Raw genomic sequence first — 21353 nt, 5'->3', positions numbered from 1 at the left:
CTAATCCCGTAACTCTACAGAGACAGAAAGAACTAAATTTTAATTTGTGTTAAACCTTGCGTCCCTTATCAGCTGTAAGAACATAAATGGAATAACTAATACACTCCAAAATAAAATTCAAATAGTAGTGAGAATCACTTTGCACTTCAATAAACCAAAACTGGCATCAGTCTTATTGTTGGCTCTGTTTGTATTAAATCTAGTTCTGCCTAGATCTAGTCAATACTATTTTTCTATCTGAAATATACACAAAATATTAAGCATTGCTTTTAAAAAAATGTAGTTCTGAAATACTGAAATTTTTGTAGGAAAAGATACAGAGTTAGATTGTTTCTAGATTTTTCTTTTTTTTGTCTTCATGTAATTGTCCACACAAATAGAAATAAAGTCATTTTGGATATTCAGGTGTTCTTGTGATTTTTGCAACTGAAATTCCTGTAATAACCATACCAGCCAGATCTGATTTTGTAAACAGGATTGTGATTCTAAATGAATGTTAAGGAGTGCATCAGCTCCTTGAAAAAAACCTCTGTTTTCTTTCAAATATTCTGATGACAAAAACCAGAAAGAAAAGATCTGCTTTCTCAGCACAACTGACTCTAAAATTCTTTTCAGCATTTTCTGTGATGTCAATGGGTCTTGAAGAAGCTGCTAATACATGTTACGTATTATAACTGCTGATTGCTAAAGCAGCAAAATGGCACATTCACCTTTGAATATGGTAGTTCATTCAGTTTATATTCTCTGCTTTAGCTAATTAAGCACCAAATACCAGATCTTAGGTTAGATGATGTCTTATTCACTAATTACTGTATTAAAAAGTACAAGATTGTTTAAGAAGTGAGGCAGTACTTACTGAGGATTGTACGGTCAGACCTGAAGGAAATTTATTTTAACTCTAGCTCAGCTGTATTTAAATGTTAATCCTGCGAATTCAGGCCTTATTTTGTGAGAGTAATTTCATCTATGAAGAAGGGTGACTAGTGTTACATTAATTTGAAATAGTTTTTCTTTTTAAAAGATGGAATATATAAAATGCTTTTATCTCCAAGTCATGAAAAAAATCCCATTATTTTTGTTTATGTTTTTTTAGCATACAACAGTGTCTTAAAGACCTGCAATCAGAAGTAAATGAAATATGTACCGATGAAATGCTGCAAAGCACAACTGACTGCCTTCAGTGGCTAAACAACTGCAATTTTAGTTCTCTCAGACCTTCTTCTACGCACCATGGAGAGCTTATGGAGTTCCTTAGGACTCTGGTAAAAATTGTTTACTAAAGACTTTAATGTTTGGGGAAGTTGCGTATATGATGGATGGGTTGTGTGGCTTTTTGAGGTTAATTAGTTTTCTCATTTGAATCTTCACTGTGGTGAGGATAGTTCAGAAATTTTGTTATAAGGCTTAGTAGTGTTTTTATGTCTGCAGCAGGGGGTTGTGTTTCCTTTTGATCGTGCCTTAAATAGACAAACTTGGGACAAAATCTTTTCACAATACTACCACATGTTCAGCACTGCTAGGACTGTTTTATAAACACATGTTGGTAAAAAACATCTGAAGTTACTATCTACACAGAGGCTGTTACTGCTTCTTCTTCAACTTGCATCAGTATATCTAATACAGATTATGGTCCTTTATGCGTTATTTAAACATTAACTTCCTATTGACTTTTTCTAATTAGAAATTAGAAATGGGAGCTACATCCATTGTCATAGCAAATTGATAGCTTGATAGTTCATTTCACTTGTCCATAGCAAGTGAAATCAAATTTCACTTCAATGAAAAATTGCATCATTTTGAAGGCATTGTTATCAAAAATTTTTATTAAAAGTTAACTTTAGGATATATGTGTGGAAATGGAAGTCTGGAAAATTGAATTGGCTAGACAAGTGAAGGGTCATACCTTAGTAAATGACAAGCTGCAAATTTATATATAAGCTATGTACATGTGTGTTTATGTGATGTACATATGTATGAGTGTCAAAACAATTAAACAGTATCTAGTGGATTGTTCTTTGTCACTTCCATGTCATAGTTTAGTTGTAGGACACGAACACCTAAGGCTAAGATTGTCTGTATTGGCAGAGGAAGACTGCTGTGGAGGAGTGGAGTATTTTCTCCTTTGGGACTATCTCCTGGCTAGAACTCAAGCTTCATCAAATCGCCTCTCAGTTTTTTAACTCTTAAAACTGCTTGTTGATCTTTCAGTCACTTTTGAATCCACTGGATATTAAGCCGTGTCAGATTAGGAAGTCATCTCTGGAAATACCAGGTGTTTAATGTTCATGTGGTGAAGGGGTGATTTTGTCCCCTTCTAACACACGTGATCAGTATGAATGTTGCTGTTAATAATCAACCCACCCAAGGGTGTCAAAGACTGCTAGATATCATACTTGATCTAGACAAAATGAGAGAAACACAGAAAATGCTGATTTATGAAGTCTTTTGTTATTCCTCGTATTCCAGTTAGATCCCTACTTAAACCCCCTCAGAAGAGGGCATGGTAATGATGACTCGTGTCTATTTCCTGCTTTCTTCCTTCTCCAAGGTCTGTTCAAGTCATATACCTGAACACCAGGTGGCGGCATTTGTTTGGCAAACACCAAAATGTCCCCATCTCTGGAATACTTCGGGTATATCTTACACAAAATGTGCTTTACAGCTCTTCAGCTTCCCAGGAGATTACTGACTGCGTGCCAGTCTGGCTGTGAGCTGTAGAGTCCGGTTAAGCCTTGAGAAGGGCTCTGTGGCAGGCTGCTAAACAGCCAGCGAAGTGTGAGAAGCCTTGAAGTCTCAATTCCGCATAGCTTATCAGGAAAAAATCTGTGGAACTCGGGAACTTGGACATCACTGTTTCCAGGCTCATGGCTTCTTAGATAATCCAACATGTTGTGAAGATGAGACTACAGATGAAAAGTGTATATGTATTAGCATAGACAATCCATCTGTAAGAAGTTATACTCGCAGTAGATAATCTTTAGCTCCATAAACAGGTCTGCGATAAGCTATTTTCAAGAATATTCAGCATTAATGAGATTATTAAGGTCTGACCTTTCTTAAATGTGTATCTCCATCCGTTGAACTAATTACTCAGTTGACTTCATTTCTCACTTGCAAACTTTTAATTAAATATCGTATAATACATTTCCAGTAATAGCAACCTTCCTTCTACTTCAAGATATCCCTATTCATTGTTGCCCCTTATTATGTGTGTTTATTTTGTTGGGGATTTTGTTTATCTCTTAAGATGCTGGAACAATTAAAAAAACAGTGCAAAGTTCTGTATGTGCTTTGGCTGAGGTGCCTATTTAGATTTATTGTTAGCACGGTATTCTCATGCATTTGTGAACTCTTATGGAAATACTGAGAAGTTCTTCATGAAGCCTGGAAATCTTAATTATGTGATATAATTATGAGTGTACTTCTAGTGTACTAAATTCTGTGTACTTCTAGTATTCTAAATTCTAATTCCAATTCTAATATTCTAAATTCTAAATATTTAAACACTTAATAGGTACATGAACACATCTTCATTAAGTTCTATTCCTGCTGAGCTAATGACAAAATCTTTTTTTAACAAAATCTTTACCTTCTTGGATTTGTTTATTGATATGATAGGTAGTAGTCTATAGTAGGTGGTAGTCCAGTTGGTAGACTGCAAATGTTTTCCTGTATATTATTGTTACTAACTTTCTGTGCTCATAAGAGAACTTTTCATGCTTCGCTAAAACCTTTGGGTACTAATTTGGATCTTTTTCTCTTTGGCATCATCTTTTGAAGTATTTTTACAGGTTAATTTTTAAATAGAAAAGCCTATGTCAATATAGGCAATGTTCAAAGAGACTTGATGACGCTGTGTTTTCAGAGCTTCAAAGTTCACTTCAGGGGCTCTTTTTCTGAGTAACACTAAGTCTAAGATGGCATGTGCAAGCTCTTTATTTTTAATGCTTTAGTATAAGTTGCAAAGTGCTTTAAACAATACTTAGATTCTTACTGGCTTTCATTAATAAAAATGTTTCCGTTTAACCCTAAAAAACAGCAGTAGGGATTTGCTTGGAGGACATTTTGGATTCATCATCCAAAGGCATCTGTTATATTCACTGTTTTGACAGCTTCTCTTGTTTTGTTAATTTCAGAATACAGCATTTGAGCATGATGCATAAAAAAAATTAACCTTTAAACTCCAGAAATCTACCTGTGGAGACTCAACTCTTCAACACAGTGGTTAGTGATTAGGGTTTCAGTTTACACACTGAAACACATTCTCTTTGGGGCCACAAAACTTTGTAGAATACTTCAGTACATAATAAAAGAAAATCAAATCAGCCTGATATGTGTGCATATTGATATGTATCTGTCACATTCACATGCTTTTATAGGATGATATTTGACTGATATATTATATATATACATATATAAAAAATATATACTATTCTGTCTTCCACATGTGTTTCTTGCTTTTAAGTAAGAAAATTAATTGGAAGCATTCTGAAGAAGAGATGTAAAGTGGAACAAAAATAACTACTCTATTATTTTTAAAACTTTCCTTTATGGGAGGCAATCATGCTCTCTGTCTTTTGCTCAAAATTAGCTACTGTAGCACAAGTCTTTTAATTTTCATCATGGAGCGCTGCAGAGTAGGAAGGTTAAACTCTTGTTTTCTCCCGTAAGAGTGCAACAGTTTCGAATCATCCAGAATATCAGAATAGGAGTTCTGATATTGAAAATTTTTGTGACTCAAAAGCAACAGGGAAAAAAAAAGCCCACTAAAGTTTTTCTTCTAAATTTTGTCTTTTCTATATTTTTATAAACTACCTACTGATAAAAGCTTGCTACACTAGAAAAATTGAACATTTTGTATTTGGAAATTATTATATTTATTCAATACTATGCTGAAACTTTATTTATTTCTCTCTCTTTCAAAATGGGAAAAGAAATAAAACTCATCATTTCCTCAAATGCTATACGTTAAATAAACCAGTAGTTCTGAAGGTGGAAGGTTGCCAACAGTTTCTTTACCAGCCTTGCTTTATAGGATAGAGTATGGCTGGGATTTATGTGATTTCCCGCAATGCTTTTCTTTGTTGGAGAGAAGCGAGAGGAGGTGGGGGAGCAAGTGAGAGGGCTTCTAGATCCTTATTCTGTGAGCTCTTGCCTACTTGTTTCCTGAAACCTAGAAAATGAAGAGTACCACCAGTTCCACTCAGTTTTGTTGTGACTGTGATGGGGAAATCTGTAGTCAGCTCTAGTGCAGCTAGAGAAGTGAGAGCAGGTCTTTACAAATAAAAGGTTGATGGGCCTAGGAGTGTGGCCAAAGCCAAGCTGCAGTAGGGAAAAACATTGGGTATGTGGGAAATAGGTTTATAACAGAGAAGGTTTTTTCTCTGAGAGAGGAAGGAGATTTTGATGTACAGTGACCATGGAACTTTGGGGTTGTTGTCTACTTATGTATTGGACATACCTTGTTCATGCAAATTATTCATCTCATCCATATTAAGGAGAGGTGTGGAGTGCTGTTAAATTTGTCTCTTTCTGGGTCAAGTAGAAAGCATTGAGCTATGACAAGAGGACCTGGTATTTCCTGCATGGCCTCTTGAACTTGAAGCAGTTCTAAGGTCAGAGATCCTGGCCCTGGACCAAGAGGGAGTTCTTGAGGCTCAGATGAAGTAGGAACAGCGCATGCATCCATGTGGTTTCACCTGCTTTGTTGACTAGCTTCCTTCTTCTCCAGCCCACATAGCTGACATGTATTTAGAGGTTGCTGTATTGTTAATGTATCGGTCTGATTCTTTGTTTGACAGGATACTCAGCTTCTTATTCTCCTGCCCCATGTGATCTAAGCCTGTTCAATTCTTAACAAGTTTTCAATTTTAGTTCTTTAAGGGGTTCCTGGAAAGATTATTTTATTGTTAGAATGGCCTTTTTGATGGCTGCCTGCTGAGCTAGAGCATAGAAAGCAACAATATTTCATTTTATAAATTCCTGTCCTGGTTTTTTGAGTAAAACCTGTCATTATCTGTGTAAATCTTAAGTAATTTTTCACACCGTTTTCTTTCAAAGATGCGTGTGTGGACCACAACAAACAGGCTGCCAAGACTTACCTAATGAGCTTTCCAAAGGTTTCCTTTGAATTGTGGGTTAGAACTGATTGAGAAAAGAGCTTGAGGATGTAAGAAAATGGGAAGAGGAATGCGTGTTATTGGAGCAGGTAGACAAGGAGATGGATTGGAACAGAAATGCATTGGAAAACAGGCTTTGTTATTTCTGTTGTTTATATAGCAATTTGTTTAGGTCTTTTATTTGCTGGTAAGATAATTAGCATTGTAAACAATTGGTACTCTAGCATGAAACTGTTCATTTTATGAACCAGAATTAACAAAACATTTCTAAAATACTGTCTGATTTACCTTTGTTAGCAAAGCTTGCTGAAGAATGAGCAAAATCAAGAGGAAATGATACTTCACTTCCTTCTGGATCTCTCTAGTCAGTGTGGTGTCTCATTTCCCTGTACTCCAAGTGGGATGTCTTTTGAGTTAACATCTTCCCTTCATGCCATTGAGGATGATTCAACTACGGATGTGAAATCTCTCTGGGATGATGTGAGATTGCGTCTTCGACGATTTTTAGTAAATAGACTGCAAAGTCAAGAAGAAACAGATACTAATGCTTCACAACAACAAATGGAGTTTAAAACTCAGTGCATACAACAACTTTTGTTTCTTTATCCTGAATCAGAAGTCTTAATGAAATATCAAAATATGCAGAATAAACTGGTTAGCGAACTTCTACAGAACTGTATTTTGACTAGTTGTGGTGAAACAAATTTTGATAAAGTGGTTCATGGTTACCAAAGTTCCATACCCACATTATGCACAATGATAAAAGAGGATTTGTGTATACTAAGTGGAACTATTGATCCTTCTTCATCACTGAAGTTTATTAATGAAACTTATCTGGATACCATCACTGAAGAAATGACAGTTCTTCTTGAAAGACTTTGTGAGCTGCAGTTCAAAGAAAATGCTCTACATGTAGTTAAGGCAAACAAGATTTCAAAGAAGCATAGAGGAACAGTTCATGCTGTGGGTTAGTAGCCTTATTTTATGTTCATTGTAGTTAGATATTATTTTAATTATATTACTTTTTTTTCAACATATGTGATTATTTTCTATGAAGAGAGAGGCCTGGGATTATTAATTACAGCTTTATGTTTTAACCACATTACTGCAGTTGAATTATAGACTGTGTCAGAATTGTGATGAAAAAGGTTTTAAAGGGACTTGTGGTTGTGTATACAGAAACCCTGTTATAATTCATTGGAAACCATTCATTGTCATGTCATGGTCATTCTTTTCAGTCTAACTTACTCCAACTGCTGAAATATATAATAGAATAAGAACTATTTAATCCAGATTTAAAAAAACACAAACTCTGCAGTCTTCTACCCATACTTTTTAAAAATTATCAGAAATTTAAAGGAAATTATAGGAAAGTCCATACAATAATTTGACCATGAAATAGACACAAATTCATACATCAGAGCTCACCCAAAAGATTACTATGCATATTTTTAATTCTTAAAAAACAAAAGTTTTCTAGTCTTTTGAAAGTACAGTAAGATACGAGGTGGTGCTACCTGGTCATTTTTTCTTGTTCTAAGGAATTGAAGGCAGGAAAGGAATCTGTTATTGATGTGGTATTTTCTGTACTTTCTTTTTACAGCTGGTGAGTCTGACATACTAATTTTCAAAGGGAGGAATCAGAGCTTTAGAAAAAAATACAGAATGGAAACTTTCATAATATAATTGCATGATTGTATGTAATTGCCTTTTCAATGCAGAGTTTTGAGCACTCCTCTGTGCAAGAGCTGTTTGTTTAAAACATAGCCTTCCATAAAGGTGAAGTAGTTTGCAGACAGAAGATATTAAAAATTTAGAATCATGTGAAAAATACAGAAACAAAAGATTGATCTTTGGGTTGTACAACATATGCAAAGGATGGGTGAGGCGATGATTTGCCCAGTTTACGCAGAAGAAAATTACACTCTTGTGAGATTTAAAATAAGTGTGCATGTTAATGTGTCAGCTAGAAATTCCACTAGAAGAAATGGAGAAATGATTTTCCAACAGCAGCTGAAATATGGAGGAATATGTGGAACATGAAAGATAAGGTAAGGCAAAAGGCATACAGACAAATTCTATGAAAGGATGAGAAGTTCAATGTAAAACCAGTATATTAGAGGATGGAGTGTTGGACGGGAAACAAGTAGTGTCAGAGTGATACTGAATTTCAAAATAAATGACAAGAAATTTATCTTTGAGTTGCGTAGCGAGATAGGAATCAGTGAAAGGATTCACTGACAAAAAAATCACTGGTGGGGAACTGGAAGTTTGTAACTCAATTTTTCTTTCAACATCAAAACAGCTAACAAAGGTAGGGGAGTTCATTTAGCTCCATTTTACATCTAGGAGATGGAGAATAAAGTGACCATAAGCGTGGCTCTCTGAAAAAAACACACATTAACTGCTTCTATATTACAAGAAAGTAGAGAACAGTCCTTCAATCTGTTAAGATAGTAATTCCTTCTTTGCCACAGTATGTGTATTTCCGTGGTTTTGTGCCAGCACATCTATCAGGACAGATTTCCAATGCACAGTTCTATTGTATATTCAGAAGAACAGAGGAACATGAAAATACACAAAGTAAATCTTGAGATCTGCTTGCAACTTTTAAGACATTTGCTGCAATTAACTTAAAAAAAACCCTTCTGTATTCCATAGATCCCACAGAAGATTTTTATTTTTATTCAAATTGTATTAAAGATCAGATTTACAGGTGCAGCAGCTGTCCCCTTAGCACCCATAAAATGTGTTTAGAAGTAGTGTTTGTTAATATAATTTAATCCTCAAAATTACTTTCTTCACAGTGGCTGGCTGTGCCTCATGTCTTCATCTCTCACTGAATAGTACTTTATATTATTTTACTTCAAGAGATTGGTATGGGAGGCAAGCACTTATTCGCCTGGAGTCTCTCTTCCTAGTTTTCTGCAGAATCAGGCTATTCTAGATGATCTGTGATTATAGACTGGATGCAGCCAAACAATAAAGGAACAATAGTGAAGTCAGCAGGCTAGAGCAAAATAGGGGGTCAGAGTTGTGAATTTACATAGGATTTTTTTTTTTAAATTGTGGACATGTCATAGCCTATGATTTGGTATTATTAATCAACTCACACAAAATTTATATTTCTATCATTACTAAAACAATTATTATTGAATAGTTAATTGTATGTGAGTTCATACGTGAAGAGTCTTTTCTGGAAAGAGATTTCTCTCTTCTAAATGTTTGAATATACTACATTTGTGCCACACCAAGTTAGAAAAAGGCACTTTTCCTTTGTAATTAAAAGTTGTTCACACTGAAGTAACTATTCTGGCAAAAATTCTGCAGAATAACTATTTTGGGAGGTTTATAACAGTGGACAAGTTCTTAGTGTCAAGTGGCTTTTCCTGCTTGGAACTCTTTTTAAATTCTGATACCTTTGCTGCCCTCCCACAACGGAGAGTGGAATTCTGTATTTATACATAGGTTAAGTTAAAAGACAGCTTTAATAGGTTGCTTTGGCAGTGATACCCAGTTTGCTGAGTATCAAATAAAAGCATGATGGAGTATGGAGGGAAGGGGAGAAGGAGAAGGAGATTTTTTTTTCTTAGCTGAAAGAGTTATATCAATGTGTTTCATATTTTCTGATGCGTGTTGCCTCTGCCCTCTGGGAACCACCAAACCAGCACATTTCAGAACAGCAAAATAATTTAGTCTCGGACATTCAATTGGGACTGTTATCCCAGAGGTGAAAAAAGGGTTTGTGTTCACTTAGTCCACTCTCAGGGAAACGTGTTTTTTGGTTTGGTGGTTTTTTGTTTTTTTGTTCTTTTTCATAAGAGCTGTTGTAATTGATCGTACTATATAGGAGAGGAAAAAATAACAGAAAATAATGAAACAATGCTAGAACCTCGGAAAACTTTATGTAGATGACCTACTTCTGTCAGGAAAATATAGGTAATCTATAACAAGCTTTATCAGAGTAATAAATCTTTAAAATATTTCATATATAACAATCTGTGAAGTAAGGAATTAACATTTTTGTTTTCATACTGTATTAGAACAGTTATTTGTCAAATAGTGTAATGAGATTGTATTTGTTCATCAAGATTGAGGATGAGCATGGTTTGAGAGAGGCTAGCAAAAATGGCATGTGAGAAGAAAAAAATTCTTTGGAATTTTTGATTGCCAACTCTAGTGGAGGTAGGTGGGTTTATGTTATAACTTGATCCTTTTCCCAGTTAAATCAGTGAGTCTTACTACCTTTAGAAGTGCAGGATTTAATCACTAGTATCTGGGCTACGTTATTGTAATAGGTTTTTATCTAACATGGGTCATAATTTCTCTGTGTACTTTCAGTCCACCATCAATAATATAAATAATTGAAAATAATATTTAAGGAATGTTTCCTACCACCCCCAAATATTTTTTGATGGAATTTTGTAAGTTATTCAGCCTTTATGTCATATTCATCATGTGTCTTTCAAAAGTTTACGTAATGTTACAGTATTTAAAAAATACTAAAAACGTTTTGTATCTGTTAACATACTTAGCATGGAAAGAGTCCTGCAGACAGCTGGTTTTCAGCGTATCTCTTATGATTTTTTGCTTCAGTTTCCAATGTGATATTTCTCAGAAATTATTTGCAGTAAGTCTATTAAATGTGGATTGTACTTTTACCTTTTGAACCTTTTTCGTGTTCCTTTGTTTACAAAAATGCTAAGCTAGTTTAATCGGGCATTACTAACCTATCTTAATCCCTCATCTCTTTTAGATGAAGAAACAGCTACTCTTATAAATGATAAGACATCCGCCAAAGAAACTTAAAAACCATGAAATTATACACATTTCATATATTAGTTGCAGGTTTTCTTTGGTTTTATGTATATAATTTTTTAATATATATATACACAGAAATAGTGTAAATACATGTGTAGACTAATGAGCCTATTTTTTAATTTCCTATGGTTAAAACTAAAAAGAGATTAGAGCTTTGAGTTTTAATTTTTGTGACATATTCAAATTCATTGGCTTAATGTTTTCATTTAGCCAAAAACTTGCCAGAGACCCTTAAATAGGCTCTCAAATCTAATGGTATTTGCCAGTAAAATATATTTTAGTATATTTATATAATTAATAACTTAAAAAATCTTAAATGAAATTTGTTTTCACAGCCTCAGGCAATACATACTGTGCTCATCAAAATCAGTACTTGATTATTTTTAAGAAAACATTATTGCAAAGTGGAGGTAAACTGAAGTGATGCAGATTTGACTACGTACTTTTTTAGCTACAAAGTAGTTAAACCACACCTTCACTAATGTACTTTAATATTCATATTTTATACTTTTACCCCAGTATACCATTGTCTTACTTATGTGTCCAGCAGGCTTTCTTTCTCTTTTCTTTCTCCAGAATGTGACCAACTTCCATTCTATTCTAAAGATATATTCAAATGCATACTGTGATTTAAATTATGATCTTTTTCATTTATTATATTTAAATATTCATGAGTTCCTAAGGAATATATTGTGTTCATGGAGCATGTAATGTGAATATGGCATATATCTAAACTTGAATAGAAGGACTCTATATTGTTTAGAGGAGCGGGATTTGTGCAGCGGAGTTGAGAGCAAGAAGAGAAACAGGCTTTGGAGTAACTTGTTGAAATGTAGGTAGCTTTGGGACATTAAATGAAAGTACTTGGTAAGGAAAATCTATTTTGAGGTCACTTATCCTTACGTATTCTCAGCAATTTGCTGTCCAGCTAACTTGAAAGATTAGTTTTGGTTTTTGCACATTTGACTTAAATTTGATTTCTTCTCTACATTCATATGCACGTGGCCTTATTTCCCTTACTTTATCACTTCCTCCCTTTGAAATAAAGAACCTTAGTTTCATATTGCTTTTATCCTTCCATTTAATTTAAATTCAGTCGGTTTGTGATCTCTCAAGCCACCATTATTCCCTACAACCAATCTTCTATGATCTTTATATTATCTATCAAAAATATGCCTAAAATAGCATTGATACCTGCTGGTTTAGTGACTGCATGAAGAAAAAAACAGTTCTTCATATCTGGGAATAATTAGGACTCAGTAACTTTAGTATAATTTATTCTCTCATTTATATCTGGAAATTAAAGAATCACAGACTTTATTTCATAATTAATATTTATGTCTTTGCACCTTTTTTGAGATTTCTGTCCGGATTACAGTCTATAGCAGATAATTTACACTATCTGTGTTTTAGTTACAATTGTTTTTCCATCATGCTTTCTTATCTGTAGTCCATTGTTGAAATCCGTCTTTTTAGAAGTATTAGGAAGAAGGGAGAAAGTGTCTCAGTCACTTGGCTTACTACTGTTCTGTACTAGAAAGTCCTGTTGCAGCTTTCTGAAGTGCTGGTAAGGCATGCTAATATCAGGTAGCCCATATGGATTACAGATTATAATATCCAGTATCACATCCTGCCTCAGCAGTTCAAGTTCATTATATTGCCCAGATCCTTGCATTAATACAAGCAAGTTTTCAGTTATATCTATAATGTGTGGCTAAGGACCAAATGTTTTAGAAATACAAAATTTTAAAACTTAATTATGGAGGTTTATTTAAAGGTTTTTTTCATTAGCTTTAAAAATATTTCAAGACCTACATACCTATTGTAGTGACTTCTAGACATTATGAGGACAAAGGAATAATAAAAGAAACTGGAACTTCACCCTCCTTGCTTCCTTGCACATCCTTCTTCTCTTTTTTCTTGCTCCAAGCAGGCCCATAATAACCTGCTTATCCCTTCTGATGGACATGCTGGTTTTGTTTCTGCACTACAGCAGTAGGTGATGCGCTTCAGTTATATTTCTGCCTGCTTGACATCTCCTTCTCTCTTCTATTTCTGCTCTCTCTATCACTCTGCAGAGCGCCTGGTAACATAGCTTTTATAGAAACATGGCTTTAGGGGCCTCTGTAAAGGAACATATGGAGCAGTTGCTGGAAAGAATGGTACCTGTATGCAAATAACTTTGCAACTGCTGACTCCTTGAGCTGTCCTGCACATGTGATGCATGGCATGATCTTCCCCATCTTACACAGGCAGAGTGAAAAATCCTACAGTTCCCATCTGTGAAAAATGGGGAAGTAGCATGTATCAAGTAAAACCACAGGACTTCTCTCATGCATGTATAACCTTCACAGAAATCATGAGGACATCAGCAAAAATGACATGGGTACTACATATGGATGGAGTAAAAATGCAGATGTCTTCATTAGATTTTCTACTTTATAAATACCAGAAATTCCTAATTTTTTATTATCAATATATCAATTACTGATGATCAATAATTATCAATGTTGAGATATTCAATAGGTTTAATTGACACCTATTTAAAATAATGGAGCAAACAGTGATGGTGGGAATTTATAATAGGAAGTTAAAATTGAAAACCAGTGGACATACAGATATGATGTAGATTTCTACAGTTGCCTTCGTTCCTTGGGAAGCCTGTAAAATTTTGACAGCCGAAACAAGATCCTATTACTCAGGGGAAACAAAATAAATGTCTTTGCATTTAATATAGGAAATAATGTGTTTCATAGCCTCTTTGTCACATATTATTTATTTCTCATTCTTGCAAGTACTGTATTTGATTTCTACTGCACAATTATATTAAATGGAAATATGAGTAGTACTAAGAAGAAAATAAAACCATCTGTTTGAACATGCAGAGCTGAAGTTTTAATAAAAAAGCGGTACTCTTTTAAAAAGGCCATATGAACATAATATCCTAGGACCACAAATGTGTTTCTAGTGGGAGAATGACATTTTCGTAAAGATTACAAAAGCATTAAGCTTGTTACTTTTTAAGCTTATAGCAGGGGGCAAGATAACACTATCTAAGTTACTGAAATGTCAATTGAACTGACAGAATTTCAAAGCTGGTAGCATGCCTGAATACCTTCCATCTTTTTTAGAGCAGTTGCTTGAAATTACTCATTAAGCCCATAATGTGAAGACAGGCAGCGAAATCTCATTATTGACTCTTTGTCATATTGAAAAGATGGCATTCCAGAATTTTATTATCGTATTGTTTATTTAATAAAACAAGTAAACAATAACTTTACTTTTCAAATTATTTATATATTTTTACATGTGAAATTCTTGATGTACTTTTGGGTTATATATTTTTAGACTGTTGTGTCCTAATGAAGTTCTTCATCTTTTCCAACAGGAACTCGAATCTGGTTTCTGAATTTGATAGAGGTTGAAAGGGGCATAATTCCATTCTTTGTAATTTTTTTTGCTTTCAAAATATCCACAATTAGCAAACACCAAATAATTATCTCCCTTTTTACTCTCTCAGCCCACCTGTGTGTTCTTTCTCAGCATGAAGAGAGCATTTAACTCACTATACCCTCTAATTATTGCATTCTCCTCCCAAGTTTAAAAAGTGAAAGTGATTTACTATACAGTCTGATACTTTGTGAGTGGTCAGAGGGCAATCTGAGATTTATAGACTGTAGTATTCTGTTTAATAATAAAAAGTGACAAAATCTAAGAATTACAGAATTACTAAGCTAGGCTCTTTTTTACCTCAGAATGTAAGCTCATATGAAGAAAAGTATGTTGAACTATGGCAGATAAGAGAAGACTTCGAAAATGTCTTTTAAAGAGGCTCCGGCGGTATTGATTGAAAAGAAAGTTGTTACAGGAGTCTTTTCAATATATGCACCTATCATCATATAATCACAAGTTAATTAGATGGTCCTGGCTGTGATTTTTGTCAAGACAGAGAACCTCTTCTGTCACAAAATGTGTATTCACAGAGCAAATTTAACTTTAAAAGGGCAAAATTATTTTAGTCACAATAGTTTGTTTTGCAAAAAATTCCAGTGTTTAAATTGGGGGGGATGTCACATCCACAAGATGAATATTTTGTGCTAAGTTAGAACATTAATCTCCTTTTCACTGTGCCTTAGGCTTAGAAATTTTAAAAAACCCTCCATTTTCAATCAAGGAGTTACTGAGTTTTTGAAAAACAAAGCTTTCAGTCATTTTGTAATACTTTTCGCTACCTTTGCTGAATATAGCAAGGCAGTGGAGATAGTCTTGTCTATCTGATGTAGAGAGATAAGGGTGGTTATAACCCAGTCCGATGACTTTGTTAGAAATCTAGGAGTTAGTGCTCTGGACATTTTTAGAACCCCTAAACGCTGGGGACTATCTGGAATTGGATCAGTTACTGATCTCATACTTTCAAGAAGAGCTTCCTTTTCCTCAGTGGCTTCATGTACTGATCATCCTCTGGCTAAGATCCAAATCTTTGTATTTAGGTACAGGGGACAGCGTACTGACTTGCTGTTGGTATGCTAGGAAAGTCCAGCAATTTCTGTAACACAGAAATAAGGTGTTCTGTTACACACAGTAGTATCAGCTCATCTGATAGAGGTGGTTTAAGAGTGTAGTCCCAGATCAGCGAGTAGGAACCTGTACATGTAAATCTGTGCTGACATATGATTAGTCCTTCATTTGTAATACAGAATATTCTAGGCTTTCTACAAAAGATTTGTTAAAAGGTTATGAATTTCCAAACTTATTTCTCTAAAAGTTCTTAAATGGCAGTGTCTACCCTTTTTTCTTTTGCCTAGACTTATTTCTGTTTTTTTACATGTAAAAGTAATCCTCAGAACTTTGTGGTGACTTTGCCTAACTACGGTTTTGAAATATAAAAAGGTAGGAAGCAGAAATGTGAGCATTGATTCCGGCTTTATAAGTGATTCTTTGACTGTTTTCTCTTACTAGAACAAAAGCTGTCACTATCTGACTCTGTTGCATCTTGGAAATTCCAAGGAGTAAGAGAAGCAAAAGTGACAGAGGCACTTTAATCTATTATTTAAGGAAATACATAATATCATGCGTAGACTACACAAAGGAATGATGAACACTTCATAGAAATTCCTGATTGGTCGAAAGTTCCTAATCTAATTTTAATAGAGTAGGTCTGATGTAGTGAACCAATCTGTGAGACACCCAACCATTCCACTATGAATGTAAAAGTAGAGGATAGAAATGAAGCTAGCAGACATTTTTATATTTGCAGACATTAAAGAAATTGCAATAATTTTAAACTAAATATGTTACTAGCGTGTCTTCAAATACAAATTACAGTTGTCTTTTATCAGCTAAGTGTTTTAAATTGTTTGCAGGGAAACATATGCAAGTCCTATCAAAGTTAGAATTCATGAGAAAGTTTGACAGACCTGGCAGTATTTAATTTCTCTTTCTGCAAAGACTGAAGGAGAACATCAGCTTCTTAAGAGTTCCTGAAAAACTCCTCTGTTTCAAAATAAGTTCTTTCTCCAGTTTGCTGTAGGTTCCCTCAGATTTTATACTTTCTTCAAATGCTTTACTTTGGTGTTTCCATGCGTGTGTGTGAAGACTTCAGGGAATGCAATCACTCCCTCAGCCCACGGGCTAGGCAAGAAAATTCAAAAAATGTGTGTGGAACCAGTTCCTGTCATTGGTAAGGCTAAGGAATGTTACAGAGAGTAGTATTTTGTCATAGGATAATTCTTGCAGTTTGCTAAAGAGGACTGTTTGCTTATAGTCACTACTTCAGAAGAAATTGTCAATTATAGAATAGCATTTAACCTCCCCATAAATGCTATAAACAACTGCAGATGTACTCTATCTACAAGTTTTACGGCTGTTTTAATTGAAGGCAAGTTTAAAGAATATCTGCCATTTCATTATTATGATAATTATCAGAAAATTATTTGATAGCAGCTGCTAAAATTCCTTAAATGGACCCATCATTAATTAGTTTTAATTCAGAGGCTTAATTTGTTTACATTTGATTTCTTTAAAATGTCATTGTATAGCAGAAATTGCAGTGTATAATTGGGTTGTCTTGTAATTTATTAGAAGGTACATGTGTTTTTGAAAATTAAGGACCATGTTGTCTCTGGTTTCAGAGCAAGCTATAGGTATCTGTGTAGAAAGTAGTTTTATTAAATGTTATTACAGGGCACTTCATCCTCAGAGCACTTGAGGAAGTCTCTGTAATTTGTTGAACAGAGTTATAAAGTAGCTGTATGCTGTCAGAGAGTCAGATTGGTGAGATGATTTGCTGACGATTACTACATAAATTTGGTATCAGAGCATGAGCAGATGTTCTCACTCTCCAACCTGTGTTTCCAGCACTGGTCTATCCTTTCATCAATTGATTGGTGAACATGATTTCAAGTAAAGATTTAATTTTGACAGACCTGTACACTCAGTATTAACAAAGGACTTAAGCATTTGGTACCGAACGTCTAGCAAACTAGTAGGGAATCAACCTTGATGATGAAGTGAAAACTGATCTCATTTAACTGGGAAGACATTATCGAGCAGATTTGATTAAAATTTCATGTATAGCGAGTCTCTTTCAAAAGATTAGTTTAGTCTTCACTGAGGTTGTTTAATAGCTGGCAGTGACATACCTCTTTCTATGACAGACACACACTCTTGATTAAATATATGCAAATTTATACATGCTTACCATGTTTACACATAAGTTGAGATCTCTTACTTCACTGCATGTTTTTGACACATGCACAGTATGTATGTATAGCATAAGCACTTACAAAAGTCACACATTAGTAGTGATGTCTAATAAGAAAATGTTTGCTATCTTTAGATCTGTGACCGTTTGTTTTTTTAAAAAGGGACAAAAATAAGCCAACATGCAGCCTGTTTGCATAAGCTGCTTCATCGGATTCTGCTGGCACCCCTGGGTGTCACTGGAACTCGCAGGGAGCTGCAAAGCAAGACAAGTGTTTAAAAAACCTTGAACACTTGGATAACAGTTTGCATCCATGTGGTTTCCTTTGCTGCACTGATAGTTCTTTATGGGTCTGTCAGTTCCAATCAGCAGAGAGTACATGTGATCAGTATATCTGATAAACTTGTCAATGCCTTTTTAAAGCAGGATTCCCCAACCTATTCTATTCAACTCTCCTCCCCCCGCTTCCCTTTTTCATCATTTCAAGTAGAACCTTGATAAGACAGAGATATGTCACAGGCAGCTGTGTATAGCTAGCTCAGGCTACAACTAATTTGTGCAGGAAAAAATTAAATCAGGAGGTAAATTATTTCATGATTGCTCATTCCCAACAGAGTTGGGCATCATTCTGAAGAAAATATCAAATAATTGGTTTCAGGCCGTGTCAGACACATGCAATTCCCTTCACTAATGGCTATGTGAGGTAGCGCTCGGCCTCAGGGGTCACCAAAGAACTGAAAATAGCTTAGTGCCAGGCACAGCAATAGAGAGACAGAGCACATAGGAAATGAAGTGGCAATAAGTGCAATCTATAGGGGAAATGTGCTTCACTTGGAGTTTAATATATTGGCTTAGAATCTGGCAGTAAGCCATGCAACAATTGTTTACCTTTTTGTCAGCATCTGCATCTGTTCTGTTTCGTAAACGGCACTTAACTTTCAGTCAGTAAATGCTGGAATCAATAACAACTGTTCAGGGATTTCCTTTCTTTTTTTCATATTCTGTAACAAATGCACACTACAAACAATGTTTGCCTTAGATTAACAAGAAACAGACATTAACAGGGTCAAAGGGATTTGGTTGGGAACATTTTATAGCTTCTTGGGTTTGCAGTAATTGTATCTATGTGATTTGAATGTATCTTGTAACCTATCCAAATTAAACTGTTAAAAAAATGCTAGCATGCAGTAATGAAGATGATTTTTTTATAATTATCTTAAGTACTGTGTATAGAAAACTGCTGGCACTAATAATTTAGTTCTGTGTAATATTGTGTATTACATCTGCTATGCAGAAATATTAAGTTGCATCTTAGAGTATGATGAAATTAGTGATTATATCCAGCAATACTAATTATTTAAACCTAGCATTTACATTAAAAAATGTACACCAACATGCAGTTTGAGAAAACTGTGAGCAGATGTCCATAAAAATTGAAGATATCATTACTAAATGCAAGTGAAAGAGTAATACAGTTTATATACAAGCTCTGTTTAGGAGATACTGTGCAGATGAATGTTGTCATAAATGCAAGATTGTTACAATAGTTATAGCATCACTTAAAAGTTAATATCACTGAGAGCTGAGGAACACATTATTGTTAATGGAATTTATGTATGTAACTCCCTGTGCACTGCTTTGAAAATTTACCCCTTGAAATATCCCTATACACAGTGACTATCAGCAGCTAGTTTCTGTTGCTTTATTAGGCTATTTCTTTTCACATTTTAACAAATTTTACTCCCATTTATGAAAAGGCTTTGTTATTTGTATGCAGGTTGTAGTTAGATTTTAAGTTTAATATTACACTTTTTGTTTTTCTTCCTCATAGAGCTTTATTGGATGAAATCCCTGACATCGCTTTCTTGTGTCCCTTGTAGAACAATATTGTAGATCTCTCTTATATGAAATTAAGCCTTATAAATGGGGGCAGGGGAATGATATTTAATGTATTGGGAAGGTATTTTATAGTAAAATTGATTAAAAGGGTTTTAAACCCTTGGTTCCTGCTGAGGGAGAAATCCCCACTGTAATCACTGAAGAAGACAGTCATCAGGTTGCTTTCCAAGGATTCCATCACGAGTCTCAGAAGCAGTTTAGCCATGTGGCTCTGTATGCTGAGTAGTAAGGCTAATTAATCTGAGAGCAATGCTGTCATAGTGTAGCTATTCTTGAACATCCACAGCCAGCTCACCTATGATGCAGGGATTTCTGCACCACACTTTACTGTGTCACATCCCTGGATGGGTTGAAATGATCAGAATTAGCCATTCAGTATTTTGGGGTGTTGCAAATGCGACATTGTTTAAAACATACATGGTGCTACACTCTTAAAAGAAAAAAAAAAAAAAAAGAAAAAAATCACAAAAAGTTATGTTAAAGTTGTGGGATTCATTTATACGCATATTTTCTTATGCCTTTTGAGATTTTTAAATGCTTTCAGGCTATAACCAAGGAAACTGGAAACACTTTATTTAATGATTTCAAGAGCTACAGCTTTGAGGAAAGTACCACTTTTGAAACTTGCTATAAAATCACAAGTTAGCAGGTGTACACAGGTCATTTTGATCTAGCATAGTCTTATTCCTCATGCTGCTTCATTTTTAGAGAGGAGGGCAAATCTTTTTAAGTGGTAAGATAAAGGCAGATACCTTGCTACTGAATTTAAGTATTTAGAAGAAGCTCAGGTACTATCAAGATCAAGAACTTTTTTGAGTATGTGTCTTTTGCTCTGTGTTCTTGAAAAATGCTTTAATTAACTTATTAACTGGCTTAGGATTCATATGGGCACTTTCCAGCTTCATCACTGGTAAAGTGAAATTCTTTAATACAGTCGTCTTTAATTCCTAAAAGCTCCCAAGTGGTCACATTATTTTGTAGAAAATATCTTTATATACAAACACATAAGAGAAGAGTTCAAGACATACTACATCCACACTGAATTTAACCTTGACGTTTGAATGACATGCTGATTTTTTGTGAGAATTAATATTGAGTAGAACTATCTCTACAATGTATTTAATTTATCTTATTAGACAATGAGGTATTAATTTAGCTGTTAGTATTGCAAAGTTGTCCCTGATTTCACTAGTAATCCCTATGTGTCTCTTTTTACAGTATTGATACTGTCTCTTTCACTAGACTGTAACCTATGTAGGTACATCTTTTAGTTGTTGATGTAGAAAAAGGCAGAAAATACACAGAGAGAGACAACAAGGTGATAAAAAATGTAGAACAGCTTCCATAAAAGGAGAAATAAGGAAGCTACAATTTTTCAGTTTGAAAACAATATTAAGATGGTAGGATATGATGGATGTCTGTAAAGTGAAGGGAGGCATAATAAAAATAAACAGGTATCAGTAGTTGACTGATTCTTAAAACTAGTTGGCATCATGTGAAGCTAGAAGATGAAATATTCAAGCAAACAAAATTATCCGTTTGTTAACCCAGGGCATAGGTGAAGTGTGGAACTTCTTTCCACAAAATGTTATGGATAGGGTAACTGGAGAAATCGATGAAATAGAAACCCACTACGGATTATTAATGTAAGCTGTCTGTGGAAGCTGCCCAACTGCAAGTGGTCAAGAGTTAAGTGACCTTTGAGGAAAAAGTATTGTATATGGTTTCCTTGTTATATTTTTACTTCATCTTCCTCTTTCTGTCACTGTCCAAGCCCAGGATACTGGGATATAGACTCTGTAGCTGAACCC

General features: G+C 34.7%; 1 protein-coding gene across 1 annotated transcript in view; it reads left to right on the top strand.

Annotated features, from left to right (window-relative positions):
* The window catches only part of KIAA0825, a gene marked incomplete at its 3' end in the record, with an annotated part of 225582 nt that overhangs the window by 10094 nt on the left and 194135 nt on the right, over window positions 1-21353 (top strand). The window contains exons 2-3 of the mRNA XM_082013187.1: window positions 1094-1262; window positions 6417-7086. Coding sequence (XP_081869313.1) covers window positions 1094-1262; window positions 6417-7086 — 839 coding nt within the window. The remainder of the gene's footprint in view (window positions 1-1093; window positions 1263-6416; window positions 7087-21353) is intronic.

This window comes from Phaethon aethereus (assembly GCF_964289735.1).
Source record: "Phaethon aethereus genome assembly, chromosome: Z".
Classification (NCBI taxonomy): Eukaryota; Metazoa; Chordata; class Aves; order Phaethontiformes; family Phaethontidae; genus Phaethon; species Phaethon aethereus.
This window is presented reverse-complemented; position numbering and strand designations above follow the sequence as displayed.